Source organism: Myotis brandtii, unplaced genomic scaffold (assembly GCF_000412655.1).
Source record: "Myotis brandtii unplaced genomic scaffold, ASM41265v1 scaffold1804, whole genome shotgun sequence".
Classification (NCBI taxonomy): Eukaryota; Metazoa; Chordata; class Mammalia; order Chiroptera; family Vespertilionidae; genus Myotis; species Myotis brandtii.
This window is the reverse complement of record NW_005356690.1, coordinates 285,331-301,761: the sequence shown is the minus strand read 5'-3', so window position 1 is coordinate 301,761 and position 16,431 is coordinate 285,331. Positions and strand designations below refer to the sequence as shown.

At 35.0% G+C, this 16,431-nt stretch overlaps 1 protein-coding gene across 11 annotated transcripts in view; it reads left to right on the top strand.

Moving 5' to 3' along the window:
- The window catches only part of R3HDM1 (R3H domain containing 1), a 184,916-nt gene that overhangs the window by 71,456 nt on the left and 97,029 nt on the right, over nucleotides 1–16,431 (top strand). For 5 of the 11 annotated variants that reach the window (XM_005863736.2, XM_014537647.1, XM_005863737.2 and 2 more), the window contains exons 1-5: nucleotides 1,176–1,389; nucleotides 2,758–2,968; nucleotides 11,068–11,109; nucleotides 11,576–11,665; nucleotides 16,259–16,373. In XM_005863736.2, the coding sequence (XP_005863798.1) occupies nucleotides 2,798–2,968; nucleotides 11,068–11,109; nucleotides 11,576–11,665; nucleotides 16,259–16,373 (418 nt within the window). In that variant the 5' untranslated portion in view covers nucleotides 1,176–1,389; nucleotides 2,758–2,797. Of the gene's footprint in view, nucleotides 1–1,175; nucleotides 1,390–2,757; nucleotides 2,969–11,067; nucleotides 11,110–11,575; nucleotides 11,666–16,258; nucleotides 16,374–16,431 lie in introns of those variants that run through there. The other 6 variants (XM_014537650.1, XM_014537645.1, XM_014537646.1 and 3 more) reach the window with 3 other exon arrangements.

The window sequence follows — 16,431 nt, the reverse complement described above, 5'->3', positions numbered from 1 at the left end:
CTCAGTCCCGTTCCCAGAGGCTCTGCTTCTCAGAACCCCAGGAACCGTTGCAAACCTCGGAGAGAAAGCTGCCCTCACGTTCCAACTGATGCCAGACAATCCCGCTTCTCCCGTTTGAGTCTGAGTCCCTAGAGACTCGCCCGGATCTGGAGCTCAGAGTCTGAGACTCCCTCCTGATTGAAAACGACCACCGTGCCCTCAGCCACCAGCCCGCTTTGGGCGCGCACCTCCGCACCTTTATATTTTCCACACTGCGCCTCCTCTGAGCCTCGGTATGCTGTTCTCTTTCCTTCTAGTTGAAGAATCTCTCCTCAGCCAGCCTTCCTGTGGTTCTGGGTGATGTCCGTTCCGTCTTTTAGTTGTATTTTTGAAGTGGTTGTTTGCGGCAGCAATCTCCGGTGTTTACCTATGCCGCCATCTTGGTTTTTCCCTCCAACAAAATGGACTTTAACCAGTTAACTGCCATGCGTCCAAAACAGAAACCATCCCGCTTGCATCTATAGACACTTATGGCATACAAAGGGTTAAAACAAAAGCTATAATAAGATGCCAAAGCCGGTTTGGCTCAGTGGATGGAGCGTCGGCCTGCGGACTGGGGGGTCCCGGGTTCGATTCCGGTCAAGGGCATGTGCCTGGGTTGCGGGCACATCCCCAGTGGGAGATGTGCAGGAGGCGGCCGATTGATGTTTCTAACTCTCTCTCTCTCTCCCTTCCTCTCTGTAAAAGATCAATAAAATATATTTAAAAAAAAAAAAAAGCTATAATAAGAGACAAAGAAGGACCCAGCAATTCTATTTTGAGGTGCTTATCTGAAGAAAACAAAACACCAATTCAAAAAGATATAGACACCCCTATGTTTACTGCAGCATTGCATACAATAGTGAAGATATGGAAGCAACCTAGGTGTTCATCAATAATGAATGGATAAAGAATTGGACATATATACAGTACCTGCTTTCTTCTCCCTTCTGCTTTTACTGATATTCTCTCTAGTGGCCGCAGTGACTTATCTGGGCTCACAAAACCAGTACATGTCAGAATTAGTTGAAACTGAGTATTCTGACTCTTGTTTAGGACAATAATATAAAATCACCAACAGTAATATCTTTAATTGTCAAATTGCTGTATATTGTTCCATTTCACTTGGCTATTTTGTTAAAATGTTTTCTTTTAATTTCAGGCCACTGAAAGGTATGATATATTTGATCCACGACAGTTTATTTCAGTCCAGGAATCTACAGTGGTGACAAGGACATGGGACTCCTCCTGCCAGATTCCAGATGGTTCAATACAATTGACATCCTGGCTGACAACTGTGAAAAAGAACCTTGGATTATTTTATTTTATTTTTGTGGGACACCACAATCCAAAATCCATAGAACACATCAGGTAACCTCTCTTCTTAAGAAAAAAAATTCCTTTTTTTTTTTTTTCTAAATCTTACATATAAAAAGCAAGGAGCCAGGATATTTTAGTAGTAAGTATCCCTTTCCTCCTTAGTAAGCTTATTGTTTTTAGAATGAAACAGTTAACCTTGGTACTGAATATAATCAAGGAAGACATGTTCTTTATCCAATTGAGTCTACCTGTGACTTGAGAATTTATTTCTCTCTCTTTTTTAAAACTTTTCAGATATATTTGCTCCCTCAATTTTATCATGAAATTTTTGTAAATGCAGGAAAGTTAAGAGTTTTACAGTGAGCAAACATATAACCACTCCTAGATTCTACCATTAACATTTTATCGTACTTTCTTTAACCTGTACTTGTTCACATATATCCATTCCTCTGTCTAGCCATCAGTATATCTTAATTTTTCTTATGCATTTCAAAGTAAGTTGTTCTTGTTCTCACCGCAAAAAAATTTGTAATTATGTGAGGTGATGGATTATGGTAATCATTTAGCAATATATACTTGTGTTATATTATCATGTCATACACTTTAAACTTATACATGATCATAAAGCTAGAAAGAAAAAGTTGTTTACATCAACTTCTGCTCAAGTTTACATTTGTTAAAATGACAGCTATCTCTGATACATTTTTATTTGATATCCAATGTAAAGTTTGATATTCAATGTTTTTTTAAACTCACTAAAAACATGAAATATATTGGCATCTTATCTGCTTGCTCTCCTACGGAGTCCATATACTAGACCATCTGGTAATACGTGTTCTTTGGCATTGAATCACATAAATCAGGAGAGTTTTAAATTCTTGATTCATAAAGCCAAACAGTTATTAATCCAGATGCACAACTGTATTTTGCATAAAATGTTGCTGTTTATTTCTTTAATTATTTCCTTTCATAATTGCAGGTAATTTAAGAAATTTACAATTTGAGAAATGTAGACAAAGCTATGATAGGAAAATATTTTCTGACAGGATGATATTTATATTATTCATTTATAGAAAAAAATTTCTGATGTTGTCTAAATACACATTTATCATACCCCAATTAGCCATTGCCTCCCATCTCAATATGGCTAATGTTTCTTAAGAACTTTCACAAGTGGTCTGTGCATGAAAATCACCTCATGCCTTTATTGTAGTTCTTATCTCATTATATTTACTTTTTTTTTTCTTTAATTTGAACTGTTCTGGCACTAAACTGCCTATTTCTTGAAAGCAGGAGTTTTGCTTCTCTCTGGGAATACTCAGCATTATTTCTGGGACACAGAAAGTACTTTGTCAATATTATGTAGTAACTCAATGTAAGAAATGTTAAATTAATTTTTTTTCTTTTCTTTTTCCTAAGGCTTCAGGTTCCCTGTAGAATTCTAAAATAACCTTTGCTGATGAGGATGTCTGATATTGTTACTGTAAAAAATGAAACTGAAACAATGAAGGATTTGGAGGCCGAAGTGAAAGATACAACCAGAGTTGAAAATCTTACCAAATCAGAGAACTATGGGAAGATTTTAGCAGAGAAGAATGAACATTGTATTGACAACAATATTGATTTTCAGGTAAACAGGATTTTTCTCTCTGGATACAAATGCTGAATATTCAGTATATAATTACCATCTTCATAAAAAAACTTACTTTCAGGATAAGTTAGCCCATTGAGATATGCTTATCAGCCAGTTTTTGAGCCATCTGTATTAGCTTGTGGGGTCTAATTCTTTGATTTGCTTGTATCATATAATAATTTTCATTTCTGTGTAGCAATACTTTTTTTATTGGCTTCCTACATTTTCATTCCACTCTGCCCCTAATCAGTATTGTGAGAGTTCAGAATTTAACCGAAGAGCTCTTAGAGGATAGAAGAATAGAGAGAGGGGAACTGCAGAAGTTCTTTTGGCAAAAACAGCCTTCAGGGGAAGCAATCAACCATGACTGAGAAAAAAGATTGGAGAGGACAAAAAAGTCACTAAGGCTTTCGATGCTACACATATATGATGACTAGAACTAACCACTGTGAAGGCTTTTAGTTTCAGGTATAGAAGGAGATTGAGGAGTTGGTCAAGATTCAAGATAGGTAAAAATTGTTTCAAGTGGTATTTAAAGTATTTAGTTCTAGGTGGTCCAGCAAAGAGCCAGCAATTTTAAAACAGAATGCACTAAAACTCTATTGTGTTTTATTTTTTAAACATGATTTGTGAGTTGGAAAATGGAACAGGGCTTGGCTGAGTGCAGTTTCTATTTCACAAGGAGTCAAAAGAAGGCCTTCCCTAATATTTAACTGGCAGATGGGCTGGCCTAGAAGGTCTAAAACTGTTTTTAGACAAATGGCTGGAATATAGGCTAGATGAAACTGGGAGCACCTACCAATAGTCCCTCCAGCATGTAGGCCCCAAGGAAGTCAGACTTATTATCATGACTCAGGGGTCCCAGAAAGAATGTTCAAAGAGCCAAGCAAAACTGCAAGGTCTCTTTAGACTAGGCTCAGAAGTCCCAGAATGTCATATCCACTATTGTTTTTTGATGACCCATGTCAATAAAGCCAGTCAAGATTCAAGGAAAGGGGTATTGGACCCTTACAAAAGGTAGTCCCTTAGTTTATCACAAAAAGTTATCTTAAAATACTGTCTTTAACACTTCTGTTTAAATTTAACCCTGTGAATATAGAATTCCACTTCTGGCAGAAATATTCTATAATTCTTCCCGTATCCTAAAGACTTGAGAGCTACATGCTAAAAATTATACCTTCATTTTTTCTGATAAGTAAAGAAGGGTCTTTTTAAGGTTGTTTTATTCATTCAGTCAGAAACTTTTTATTACCTATTATGTGCCAAAATGATATCAACTCATATACCTATAAAAAAGCAATTAGGCCCATAGGTTAAGTACAGTCCCGTGGTAATTATCTAAGAAATTGGGAGGAATACTACTTCTAGTCATTCTTAGTAATAGCACTTTTTAAAACAAAAAAAATGCCATGCCTGCAGTCAGTACACTGAGTGATGGCAGCATGCCAGGATCCTGATTGAATCAGAAAATCTACTAAAATCTTACTGCATTCCTGAGTGAAGTACTAAAAGATTTCCTTTTAGTCTCTTTTCTATACCTGATGGTCACACTTCCAGGCTATGCTTATCAAACAAGCGATTAATTTGGATTATTACATTTCCTCCCAGGTCTGTTGTGTTGCTCCTGTCAATAAGTATAAAAACATTTTGATGACTACTATCACATAGACCACTAGAGTATAGCCCAGTTGTTGGTACTCTAGGAAAATTTCATGCATTCTCCAAACACTTATTGAAAACCTATTCTATGCCAAGGAAATATTATAGTAAGCAAAAATGGGCATGGTTTCTGCCATCATGTTCCATATAGCATGGTGACTGTAAAGATGGGAAAGAGAAACAGAGAATATGAGAATTCATTTTATGTTCATCCATGAATGCTATATGCATAGCTTACTCAGATGTTTATTAAGAGTGTACATGTGAGACTATTTACTCTGCTTGGAGCTTTTTGATGTCCAAGGATGCCTCCATGCCAAGTGTCTGGCAAGGGACTTAGAGTCTAAATAAGTTATACAGAAGAGATTTAAGTAATGGATATTAGGAATAGAAGTAGGTAAAACTAGAAAAAATGTTTTACCTAATGTAACGTAAAATAAAATCAACTGAAGTTACCTTTCAACTTACTGTGGAGTTAACTATTATAAAATGTCTTTTTTCTAACATACTACTTAGGTATTTCATCTTTCTTTGGTACCTCTAAGATACTGCCTAAAAGTTTAATTTTAAATAGGAACTATTATTTTTACTCAAATTTAGATGTATGCACCAATTATAATGTAGGTTTCCTATTAAGAATTTTGAATAAACCAAATATTTCTCTCCTGTCATTCTGAAAGTTGGCTACCATGAATATAACATATCTATTGTCTTGCTTCACCATAGTAATATTTAAAGTGACTTAGGATAATGGAAATGTTTTCCTGAAGAACCGTACATTTTATCCATTTCCAAGTCTTAATTTCCTGACTGTCCCTTAGTAGTTTATTTAGAAAAACTCATTTTTAAATGAGCGGTTGTCATAACTTCTCTTATACTGTGAAGAAATCTTATGATTTTCTACTATCTATTAAGGAAAGTATGCCATATCCTATATAATAAAAGCCTAATATGCTAAGTGTCTGGTCATCCGGTCATCCATTCAACCAATCAAAGCGTAATATGCTAACGATAAGGTTAAGGCTGCTCAGCCGCTTGCTATGATGTGCACTGACCACCAGGGGCAGACCCTCCAACCAGTAGGTTAGCTTGCTGCTGGGGTCTGGCCCATCGGAACTGAGTGAGACAGGCCAGACACACCCTGGAGCCCTCCTGCATTGCCCAATCCCACAGGCCAGACCTAGGGACCCCACTGGTGCACAAATTCATGCACCAGGCCTCTAGTAAAAAATAATTTCTTCAAACTAGAGAGAGGCCAACAAACATTAGACCTCACCTGGGATGGTTCCAACTAGAGATGATCTCAGAGCTCCTTGGCCTTTTCTTTTATAAATAATTCTACCGTGTGATGCTTTACCCTTTAAAAAACATTAGTTGTCTTTTATATGTTTTAGGACTACTTTGTTAAGAATTTCTTAAGAATACTTTAGAGCTAATTCAAATAGTGTGTGTTAATGTCAAGAAGGTAACTTTCCCACATAATTTAATTGCCTGAAGTTGTTCTAAACTGTTGATGATGATCCCAAATAATTGTGAAAAGATTTTTTGATTAGTAACTTTTCTACTGCCATACACTATTTCTATTGCAAACCTTAGGTTATATGTTAAACTTTCTATGATCATTAGATATTTGGAACTAGTGAGGTGTCAGGCTTCTAAATCCAGAAAAAAATTAAAATGTTAGACTATTAATCTTTAATATAGGATAAATGGGGTGGGAGTTGCTTTGTTTCCCTTTGTATAACTTATTTGTATGGCCTCTTGTGTGATTTTTCTCAGGAGTAGATTTCTCAGATTAAATTTAGGTAAATTACTTATTGATTTTTACTGTCATTTACTTGAAACATAAAATTAGGAACCTTGTGTTCTGCTTACTTATTAGAGATTCAAACTCAACTTTCTCATTTTTTTTACAGTTGTATCTTTGTACTTGGCAAATGCTTTGTCTAGGAGTATTCATCTGTCTATGTGCATATAAACATGATTCAAAGCATATTTTGGAAAAGTTCAAACAATTCCTCTCCCCATAAATTATTTGTGAACAATAGGATGGCCAGTTCAAATTGTGTTGGTAACCCTTGTTGTGGAGGAAAAAAGAGAACTGATTTTTGTTAAGTAGGCTTCATATGCCAGTATGCATGAACAGCTTCTGATATGTATATATACGCACACACATATATGTATGGAATCTGTTGAAGTAGGTGTTTAGTATATTCTCAGTTTCTGTAAAAAGCCCTTTGATAATTAAGATGAGCCTTTACATCAAGTTCTTTTGCATTTATTTAAAAAGGGGAAGTAAGGGATAAGAAAGCAATGCCAACCCAATAATAGTATCAGAAAAACTCAGGGTACAGACCACACTTCTCCAACAGTGAAGTAAATGGGATGAAACATGCAAAGAAGTTTCTGTTTAAAGGGTTGAATAAGTCTGTCTATGTAAAATTATAGAAAACTATTTTGCTATTTGTCTAACATAAAAATGATGTATATAATTTAACTGGTACATAGTTAGAGCCTAGCAATGGTAGATGCTATTAATAATATACTATTGCCCTGGCCAGATGTCTCAGTTGGTTAGAGCATCGTCTCATACACCAAAGGTTGCAGTTCGATAACCGGTCAGGACATGCAGGTCAGGGCCATACCGAGGTTGCAGGTTCAATCTCCGGTCAGGACATGTACGGTAGGCAACCGATGGATGTTTCTCTCTCACATTGATGTTGCTCTTTCTCCAAAATTAATAAAAACATATCCTTTGGTGAGGATTAACAAATAATGATTATTACTATTATAATAATCCCAATTGTTTTATTATTAACATTAGCACAACTATATGGCACCTAGAGAGCCAGTGGCACAGCCAGGACTCAATCCTAGCCTACCTCCATGTGCTTTTTCCAGAGCACTGTGCTGCTTCAATCATGACCATCCCCAACCTTATTTGGCCTGACTACCCTAAAAGCATCATCTGTGTTTCAGTGCATATTAAGTAAACTCAAGCTCTTTTTGCTGAGTCTTGTAGATGCTAAAACACATGCTGAAATCTGGAGGAGATAATTACACATCCATGTTCGTAGAAGCATTATTCACAATAGCTAAAACATGGAATCAACCCAAATGCATCCATCAACAAATGAAAGGATATTTCATTGTATTGAACATTATTAAATAATACCCTCAAATATGCAATATTATTTAGCCTTAAAAAGGGAGGAAATTCTTTAGTAATATGCTACAACATAGATGAACCTTGAGGTCATTGTGCTAAGTTAAATAAGCCAGTCATAAATGTCTGTTTAAAGGGTTGAATAAAAGTCTGTCTATGTAAAATTATAGAAATCTTAACTATTTAAGATTTACAAAAAGACATACAATTTGACCTATATCAGGTACTTAGAGTAGTCAAAATTATAGACAGAGAGTGGTTGCCAGGGGTTGGGATCGGGGGAGAATGATAATTATGTTTAATGAGTTCAGAGTTTACGTTTTATAAGATGAAAATAATTATAGATATGGATTGTGGTGATGGTTGTACAACATTATGATTATATTCAATACCACTGAACTATACACTTGAAAATGGTTAAAATGTTAAATTTCATGTTTTGTATATTTTCCAGAATTAAAAAAAAATGAGGGAAAGGTGAAAGGTGTGGTTTAAATAATAAAATCTATTTGAGATGGGTGGGTAGGCGGAAAGAGATCAACCAAAGAAGTTGTATGCATTATACATACATATATAACCCGTGGACACAGACAATAGGGTCGTGAAGGCGTGGGGCAAGGGATGGGGGCAGTCTAGAAGGGGTCAATGGGGAATAAAGACTTAATTTTTTAAAATAATTTATTTTTATTTAAAGCCAAATCTAGCTATCAAATTGACACCAAAAATATAAAACAAAGGTTATTTTCTTTAATAAACCAAACTTGTTTTCTCTGCTTTGTTATGTGTGCATGTGTGTATAGTAAGCTTTCTGGTATATATTATGTAATTTCAGTTCTTTGCTATTTGAAATGAAGTAGTGACTTTTATTGAATAATGCTTTACTTATGAAGTAGTGTATTAGTTTTCTATTGCTGCACAGCATATTACCACAAACTTAGAGCATAACACAATACCCAATTATCAACTCAGTTGTAGATATCAGATCTGTAGATTAGAAATTAGTTTGGGCTCAAGTAACTTCTCTGTTTAGGATTTCACAAAGCTGAAATCTAAAGTGTTGGCTGGATTTGGGCCCTTACCTGAAGACTGGGGGGAAATTTGCTTCTGGGCTCCTTCCAGGTATTGGCTGAACTCAGTTGCTTGCAGTTGTGGGTCTGAGGTCCACATTTCCTGACTGACTGTAGGCGAAGGGCCACTGTGCTCCTAGAGGCTGCCTGCAGTCCTTCTCACAGAGCCCCTCCATCTTCAAAGCAAGCAATGGTGTGTCCGTTCCTTCTTGCCCTTTGAATCAGATTTGCCTTTCTGCTCCCAACCAAAAAATGCGGCCCAACTAGCGTAGCTCAGTGGATGAACGTCGACCTATGAACCAGAAGGTCAAGGTTCGATTCCCAGATTGCAGACTCAGTGGTGGGTATGCAGGAGGCAGCTGATCAATGATTCTCTCTCATCATTGATATTTCTATCTCTCTCTCCCTCTCCCTTCTCTGAAATCAATAAAAACATTTCAAAAAAACAAGTAACTTGACCAGGGTCACCTACTAATGAGCAAAGCCAGAAATTAAAATCCAACTCTACATATGAATACAGTTTTTACTTGACAGTTAATCATCTCTTTTATTTTAAAAATTTTTAGCAGAAAGTTTTGTACCCTGGATACTTAGAATTGTAAGGAATTAAAGCAGAGAACAGCAGTAAGTCGCACATTATTTTCCCTTCTGCCTTTTTTTTGCATTCATATATTTATTTTCTCCCAGCTTTTCTTCAAGTCCTTTCTCTATGCAGTATAACTTCTTTTAGTTCTATTTTTGGATATGAGTTACAATTAGAAAGTTTCTTGAACAAATTATAGAGTAAATCGAAACAAAAGACAATACCAACATGCAGAAGTTCTTAGGCAGTATGGCCATGTGTATATGGGGTGTATACAAACTATTTCCTTCTCTGTAAGAAACGAAAGTCATTTTTCCTTATTTTTTCTATTTTCCTTTTGTGTTTGTTACTACTAATTTGTATGTAATGTGGGTAATCCAGGATCAGAATCCCAAAAATACAATGCTCTTATCTCAAGAACTTTGGGCTCAGCATGAGGGACAGGACACACTGGTACTGCAGATTCTCATTTCTGTTGGTTCTGCAAGGAAGGCTCTTTTGGATGTTAGAGTGACATGATGACTCTTCTTTCATATGTGAATATACTAATCTACGTATTCAGGACTTTTTATCTGTTTTATGTTTGGTCCCTGGCTTTAATGAGTATAAATGATAGGTACCTGGGATTAGAGTTAGAGAGGTAGATCAGAAGGAGGTTGGAGGAAGGAAAGCATGTTTAAAAACCATCTGGCTCTGGTTCAGAGTCACTTCAGCTGCTTTCCCAAACCAAAGCCTGATATCACACACTAGATACAGGGGTGGGCAAACTTTTTGACTCGAGGGCCACAATGGGTTCTTAAACTGGACCGGAGGGCCGGAACAAAAGCATGGATGGAGTGTTTGTGTGAACTAATATAAATTCAAAGTAAACATCATTACATAAAAGGGTACGGTCTTTTTTTTTTTTTAGTTTTATTCATTTCAAACGGGCCGGATCAGGCCCGCGGGCCGTAGTTTGCCCACGGTTGCACTAGAACTTTTGCTCCATTGGGTTCCCCAATCATGTGATTGGTGATTTGGCAATCATGTTGGACGTGTATATTGGAACTTTGATCTCTTTTCTTTATATCTGCTTCATTGCCTTACCCTGGACCAGGCAAACATGATTCTGAGACTAGTAAATGATGATGTACTTCGTATGGGGCTGAAAATGCTCAGAAGATAGGTGGTTGTACTCTGACTCAATGTGCATTTGCAACATTCTCCTTAGTATGTTTGGAACTTTGTTGAGCACAGATACTTAAAATTCCTCAGGATTTTTGTAGGGATTTTTCCTCCTAACTTTGCCTAAAGTGTAATATGTTATAAAATACTGAAGAAATATATTTTATTATTCTACTACCTTAGAAGTTACCTTGTAATTTCATTTAGCTCAATTAACACAGAAATTGTGGTAGTTTGCTCACTTATAGAAAATGCCAATTCACAGAAGGATTTTAAGAGAATCTTTTACAGGTGTGCTTTTGGGAGGAATCAGTACATTTTTACTTAAAACCAACTTTGATTTCCTCATTTTCTATTCTTTGTGCAGTTAGTTTCTCTATGGTTTAGGATTATGAATTGAGAAGAAAACTTTCTGTTTCAGCATGAAATGTAATATAAATCTTTCTTGTGTATTCAGCGGCCATTGCAGTCCTTTGGACAGACAGGAAAAAGGTCTAAGGTATAGTAAATATTTTGTGCTGGCATGCCAAGGGCCGTCCTTCATGCTTGATGAATCCTTGTTTTCATATAGCGCTGCATCAGTTTAGTTTTGTCATATTTTGTTTGGGGCAGAAAGCTTATTTTGTTTTATTTGGGTTTTGTCTTGCCTAGTTGCTTTTGTGCATTGCTTTTGTATCTTTAATGGTTTTTTTATAGAGAAAATGGCTTTCTCACCATTCTTTGGGTTTTGAAATTGGAATTATTCCCATTCTTGCTATTGCTATAATTTTCAAAACTGCAATTGTTTGTTTTCCCTCTTAACAATGGATTTTAGAGGTAATGAATGATATATATAACTTGCACATTTCACCTATGCCTATATGTGGCAGAAACTATAAAGACTTAAGAAAGAAACTCTAGGGGGCTTTTGGATATACACCCCAGATTTGTGAAATGTAGTGTTAATTTTAAATACTTTTCTTTAGTCAAGCTCAAAGTTAAAGCTAGTTCGGAGCCTTGCAGTATGTGAAGAATCTCCACCACCCCCTACAGCAGAGGTATCACAGGAGAACCAGGTAAAAAAAAAAATTATTATTTACAGACATGGTGGAATAACCTGCCTCCTGGAGAAATTTTTTCATAAGGTTAAATAAAAGTTGTATATACACTCTGAAATCAAATTTTTTTAAGTTGTATGTGCATGTGTGTGTGTTATATGTGTTTTTACTAAGAATTCATTTGATAATACATGATACAAGGTACACATGAAAAGTGGGAAAACCTTGTTACGTCACTCTAAGATTTAGTATAATGATTTCTCTCTGGGAAAACTTAGGGATAATATAATAAAGTGGGAATATGGCTCTAAGGGAGTTATAAGTTATTTTGGAAAAGTAATAAAGTAGTACCTTCACTTAGTGGAATTGCAGTGGAATTTACCCTTTCGATTTTGGCCTTTATAAGTTTGTCAAATACTGCTTGTGTGTGAAAGGAAACTACCCAAGACTTCTGCTTGATATATTATTTTACTTAAACTGAATGCATGGTGAAGCCAATTCTTATATTAGCTTGGCTCTAATAGTTGTCTTGAAATTTCTAATTCCTTTTCTGTCTATGCTTGTAAAATATAGAACTGAGATTTAAGCAGACAGTTTGGTTTGCCTTTTGTATTTTTAATGCTATGACTACTTTTCTGTTAATCTCAGCTGTAGACTGATGTTTGCCTTCTCTTATATGGGCATTATATATTAAATATGTTTGGACCCTTTACCAATATTTGTCTGTGATGATAACTTTGGCTGTTAATGTCTTATTCTACTTTTTACGAGTTTAAGCAACATAAAATCCTCCTATATCCCAACAATTAGTTTCCAAAGAACTGAGGCAACTTTTTGGCTCTTTAAGAAGCATACTAAAAAAGAAAGAAAGGAAAAGGCCATGAGAAGTTGTATTTCTTCTTTTTTTTTTTAATAAATAGCAATTGTACATTTGTTGATTCAGGCGAAGTCTTATGCTTTGCCTTGATTTAAAAGGTGATACTTGATACTCTTAAAAGCCTGCTATACATACTGAAGATAGTTGTCACATATTTAGAATATGCCCTCTACACTTCTTTGCTTCCAAAATGTAAGAAGAGGCCCAGCCAGTGTTGCTCAGTGGTTGAGCGTCAAACTATGAACTAGGAGGTCACAGTTAGCTTCCTCGTCAGAGCATATGCCTAGGTTGTGGGCTCAATCCTCAGTGTGGGGCATGTAGGAGGCAGTTAATCAGTGATTCTCATCATTGATGTTTCTCTCTCTCTCCCTCTCCCTTCCTCTCTGAAATCAATAAAAATACATTTTTTTTAATGGGAAGAGAAGATTTTTTTTTTAAATTATTTGTCAGTAAAAATATACCAAAAAATCAGTTTCTTTTGGACTGTGCTCAAGTGGTTCAGAGTTTATTTGTGATTTATTTACAATTTAAAAACAGAAGAAAGCTATATGCGTTCATTCTATAAAGTAAATATTTTTAACAATAAACTAACAGAATTTTCTAAGAAAAAGTAGAAATGTAGTCAAAATATTTTACTAAGAACTATTGCCTGAGAACATTTTTAAATGTTAGCCTTTGGCTTTTGCAGGGTTGTTGATAAGGCTGAAGAGTTATGATATGCTCTGAAAGAAATTTAATAAAATTGTTTTTGAAATAGCAATTTTAAAAAGTTCTTTTGTACAAATTAGAGTAAAGACTATGCCTGTCCAGGATGGAATAATATAGTGTTTTTTTAAAAATGTATTTCTTCTTTCTGTTGTTCAAAATGTTATACTATCCTAGCCTCATGGACTAATTAGTCCAAGGAGATTGGAAAAATGAGAAGGGTCAGGCATTCATAAGACTATTAATACAGAAAAATGCATTCTTTTTGAGAAAAACTGTAATGTGATTGTTGTTTTGTTGTTGTTGTTTTTTCAGTACATTTTACCTATCTGAAAAATATTGGGGCAAAATTCTTATAGTGCTACATAAATTTATCTAGTGAAAATTTATATGGGAAAAAATAACATCAGGAGTGTATTATAAATTAATGTATATACTATTGATCTCAGATTATAATTTTTGCATTCATAGTTCAAAGAGCTGTTTGTTATTCCACTTAATACATTTGTTCTCAATTTCTCTTGAATACAGTAACTTTTGTCTTTTGAGATAATAGCCTACTTTTACTGAACTTTTTCCAAGTCTTGAGTTAACTATACTGCACCTGAATGGGAATAGGAAAATAAATTGTTTCTCCTGAAATGTCCTAGTATCTGATCCTTGATGCGTAGAGACACTTTCCAACTAATAATGTTTGCTTCAGAATGTGATTTTTGAGGAATTAATCTGGAGTAAAGCACATTAGTCAAAAGGTTGAGAGGCAATTAAAAGAGATGTTACTTGTGTCTAATGAGAGCTTATGAGAGGGAAGTGACCAGTAACAAATGTCAATGGCCAAGTGAAGAAGAGTAAAGAAATTACAACTTCCTATGGAGATGTTGCTTATTTACAGTCAGAAGAGTTTGTGTATGGATTTCAGCATTTAAAATATGCCTTGTTTATTTGCTAATGAAAACAAGGTCTCAGTATCAACCGAATCCAGACCTCAGTACATTAAGCCTCTAGATTTTTAAATACAATTAATCTTGATAAAATAATTTAATATCTGTAATTATAATGTACAACTTTAGTAGGAGAATTTAGAAATGAAACCAGATAGTCATTGGGAGTGCCTTTTGTGGTGGTCTAAATGTGAAATCTTTTCTTCCAACCTGGATTTCATGGATTATCCTTGAGTAACAGGAATAGAAGCTGTAAGTCAGTAACACTTCTAGTATTCTACTTCCAAAACATACTTCTGGGATTCATTTTAAAATATCTATCTTACAATTATTTTAAAAATAAGGAAAGTAGATTAGAAAATGAGTCATAAGACAACATGGATAGATCTTGAGAACATTATGCTAAATGAGATAAGTCAAATGGAAAAGGACAAGAACCATATCATTTCACAAAAAAGCAACAAACAGTTCTGGCCGGTTTGGCTCAGTGAATAGAGCATTGACCTTTGAACTGAAGCATCTCAGGTTCGATTCCAGTCAAAGGCACATACCTCAGTTGCAGCCTCAATCCCTGGCCCTGTTTGGGTCACATGCAAAGGCAACCAATCGATGTGTCTCTCTCACATTGATACTCATCTCTCTCTCTCTCCCCGCCCCCCTTCCCTTCCACTCTCTAAAAATCAATGGAAAAATATCCTCAGGTAAGGAGACTGGCTAGATTTCCGATGGTGAGCACACAATAGAGTATACAGATACATTACAAAGTTTTACACCTGAAATTTATATAATGTTATTAACCAGTGTTACCCTGATAAATTTAATTTATAAAAAGGAAAACTAGTCATAATGAGAAAAATGATTACCAGTTGATGAATGTATGAAGTTCAGCAATTTTAGTGAAAATTGCCAGTACATAGCTTTTACACTATATTCTGAACATAAATTTGAACTGAGATGGAAGGGGAAGCAGAATTGAAGAGATGAAAATAGCAGTCAGCAAACCTATAGGAAAAAATACTATATTTGGTCTGAAATTTTTTGCCAATTACTATTTCAAAAAAAATAATGTTTTCTGGGGGATCCTGATGGCTGAAAGTTTAAGAACCCTGAAATTTATATCCCCTTTGATATTGACTTACTGTATTACCACCAACAACCATCTCCCAGAGAAGAGGAGTAGAGTAATTGACTGATTGATGTTTTTCATCACCATGGACAACAGTATAATTTAGTCTACAATTATCTTTAGTAGAAATGGTCTGGATGTTATTCTGCCTTTCTTGATAACTTTGCTCGAATAAACAGAGCTGTGTGACATTTACCATTTTAGGCTATATGAATTAATTTTCACTAATTCCTTTGGTTTTTGAAATTGCATGTAATGAGATTGTTTTAAAAATGAAATGTAAAATTAGTTCTCCTTTTCAGTCTTATATAATATGGTTACTTTACAGTGAATTACTACATATCAGGAAGGAAAGCAATCTTGCTTGAAATCTTTCTAAACTTTGAGGTGATTGAGGAAGAACAGTGATACGTAAATCTCAAATAATGAAAGTCATGTAAATTTGGTTTTGGATATTTTGTACTTACAGTTTTTTTATATGTCAAGAGAATGAAGGAATATGAGATTTTACCTATTTCTCTCTTTTCCCCCGCCCCCTCAAAAAAAGTACTTTTTACTAAGTGTTGACTTGATACTTATGTCTTCCTGTTGTCATGATTGATGATAGTTATATCTTTCCTTGGCATCTCCATTGCAAAAATAGGTTAAAAAGACCTTGGTTCTGATTCTCCAGGAGCTTTGCAAGTAGACACATTTAAACTGTTACAAAAAACATTTTTTTCTCTAAAATAATTTCTAAGATATGTTTCAATTGCTATAGTCAACATTTCAAATTTTGCTATCCAGACTTCAATAAATATGGTAAAAATATTTTTAAGTTGTATTCTACTTTGAAGAATCTAATTGGATAAAATAATAGTTTTCTTTTTTTTCCCCTCCACACACTTTTGTGTTACTACAGGTGTGTGGTATTAACTAAATTGCTCTATATTTTTATTTAAACTGATTTTACCTTCCAACAGGAGAAAATTCAGATCCAGTTAACACAATCATTTGAAAAAGAGGAGAAGCCCTCAAAAGATGAAGCAGAAAAAGAAAAGGCCAGTGATAAGTTACCCAGAAAAATGTTATCAAGAGGTTTGCAATTTATTTTTGTGGGGTTTTTTAAACAAAATTTTAGTGTCACTGTTGGTAA